Source organism: Citrus clementina, unplaced genomic scaffold, assembly GCF_000493195.1.
Source record: "Citrus clementina cultivar Clemenules unplaced genomic scaffold, Citrus_clementina_v1.0 scaffold_2403, whole genome shotgun sequence".
NCBI lineage: Eukaryota > Viridiplantae > Streptophyta > Magnoliopsida > Sapindales > Rutaceae > Citrus > Citrus x clementina.
The window spans coordinates 1-1471 of NW_006262449.1; the positions used below are offsets into that span (position 1 = coordinate 1).

At 30.9% G+C, this 1471-nt stretch overlaps 1 protein-coding gene across 1 annotated transcript; it reads right to left on the minus strand.

Moving 5' to 3' along the window:
• Positions 1-693: 693 nt before the first annotated feature.
• Positions 694-1246, minus strand: LOC112100711. Its single transcript, XM_024190016.1, has 2 exons — positions 1055-1246; positions 694-964 (listed from the first exon to the last, which is right to left on the minus strand). Exons 1-2 carry the CDS (start codon positions 1209-1211, stop codon positions 777-779), a joined length of 345 nt encoding a protein of 114 aa, XP_024045784.1. The 5' UTR covers positions 1212-1246; the 3' UTR covers positions 694-776.
• Between the last annotated feature and the right edge of the window lie 225 nt (positions 1247-1471).

Consider the following 1471-nt stretch of genomic DNA (forward strand, 5'->3'; position numbering starts at 1 on the left):
ATTGTGACGGTTTCACTATTGCTACCAAATATTTTTAGCGGAATTAAATTACAGTCATCAACATTTTTCATTTATAAATAATCAAAGAAACTATTTCTTCTTTTGTTTTTGGGAAGGCCAAAAATGGCATGCACACTCTTACATAGATCAGAGTCAACTTGTGAATGAGTGGCCATTCACACTATTATTTCTGCTGACAAAACGTCCGTCCAATGACAAGGTGCAGACTGCAGACACGGTGCGGTCAAGGAGATATTCAATAAATATTTAGTATGACTTACTTATAGTTTACTTAATCCTAAAAATTTTTATTAAAATTTTTATCCTTGGTTTTCTAATAAAATTTTTTTAAAAATTAAATAAATTATTTTTAAACTTTTTTAAAAAAATAAAAATTTTATAATATTAAAATATCTCAAATAAATTTTATTTACTTAATTATTTTGTTTTATTTTTTATTTTTTTAAAAATAATTTTATAAACATTTATTTATTAAAATAATTTTATAATTTTTAATAAAAATTCTCATCATTAACCGAACAATTAAATTTTTTTTTTAAAACACTTTCATCTAAAAAAAACTATTAAGATAAGCTCCACCCAGTCATACTTTATTTGGAAAACTATATCAAACATAGTCTTTTCGTCTACTAACAGTAGTTCAGAACGAAAAACGTTTCAGAGCCAGGCGAATTACACAGCACAGAATGAACAGGGCAACATAAATTGCCTAAAATACAATTAAAATAAAATAAGTCTTCACAATTTGCTTCTCTTTAACTTCCGCATAAGCTAGATTTGAGTTCTTGAATTTTCCGAAGACAGGATTGAGCCTTCTCAAGAACCAAATCAATCCTGTTCCTTCCCTTGAAGTTCCCTTCAACCTTCTGACACTTACTTCTTTCCTCAATGATCACTTCGTGGGTTAAAGAACCACCTTTCTTTCTCTTCTTGCTCGTTGATGCTATTACATAAACAACAACCAGAAATATTAATAAACAAAGCCATGTTAATTAATAAAAGGAAAGAAAGAGAGACAGAATGTTAAGCTGACCTTGTGTGGTAGCAGTGGAACAAGAGGGAATGTTATTACTATATTGTTGGGATTCAAGTAATAATATGAAAGATTTGAGCTCCATTTTGAGATGGCCAAAGCGATTTGGGTACTGGGTTTCAAGCACTTGCAACTCTTCCTTTGCCTGCTTCAGCATTTTGTATGATGACCATTCACTTTCCACGTCCTTATTTAATTTCTATTGCCCTTTTCATTCTTTCTCTCTCGCTCTCTCTCTTTTTTGACAGACCCTTTTCTTTCTCTTTTAATTTCAAACTGAAGCGACAGAAAGGCACGAGACATATGGAAGGTTTTCGGTTTTGGTAATAAAAAGGGAGGTGGAAAGTTGTGCATATTTTTTAAAGCAAAGATGTGGAAAGTTCAGGCAGGCAGAAAAAGCGTAATTGGAATGTGTCT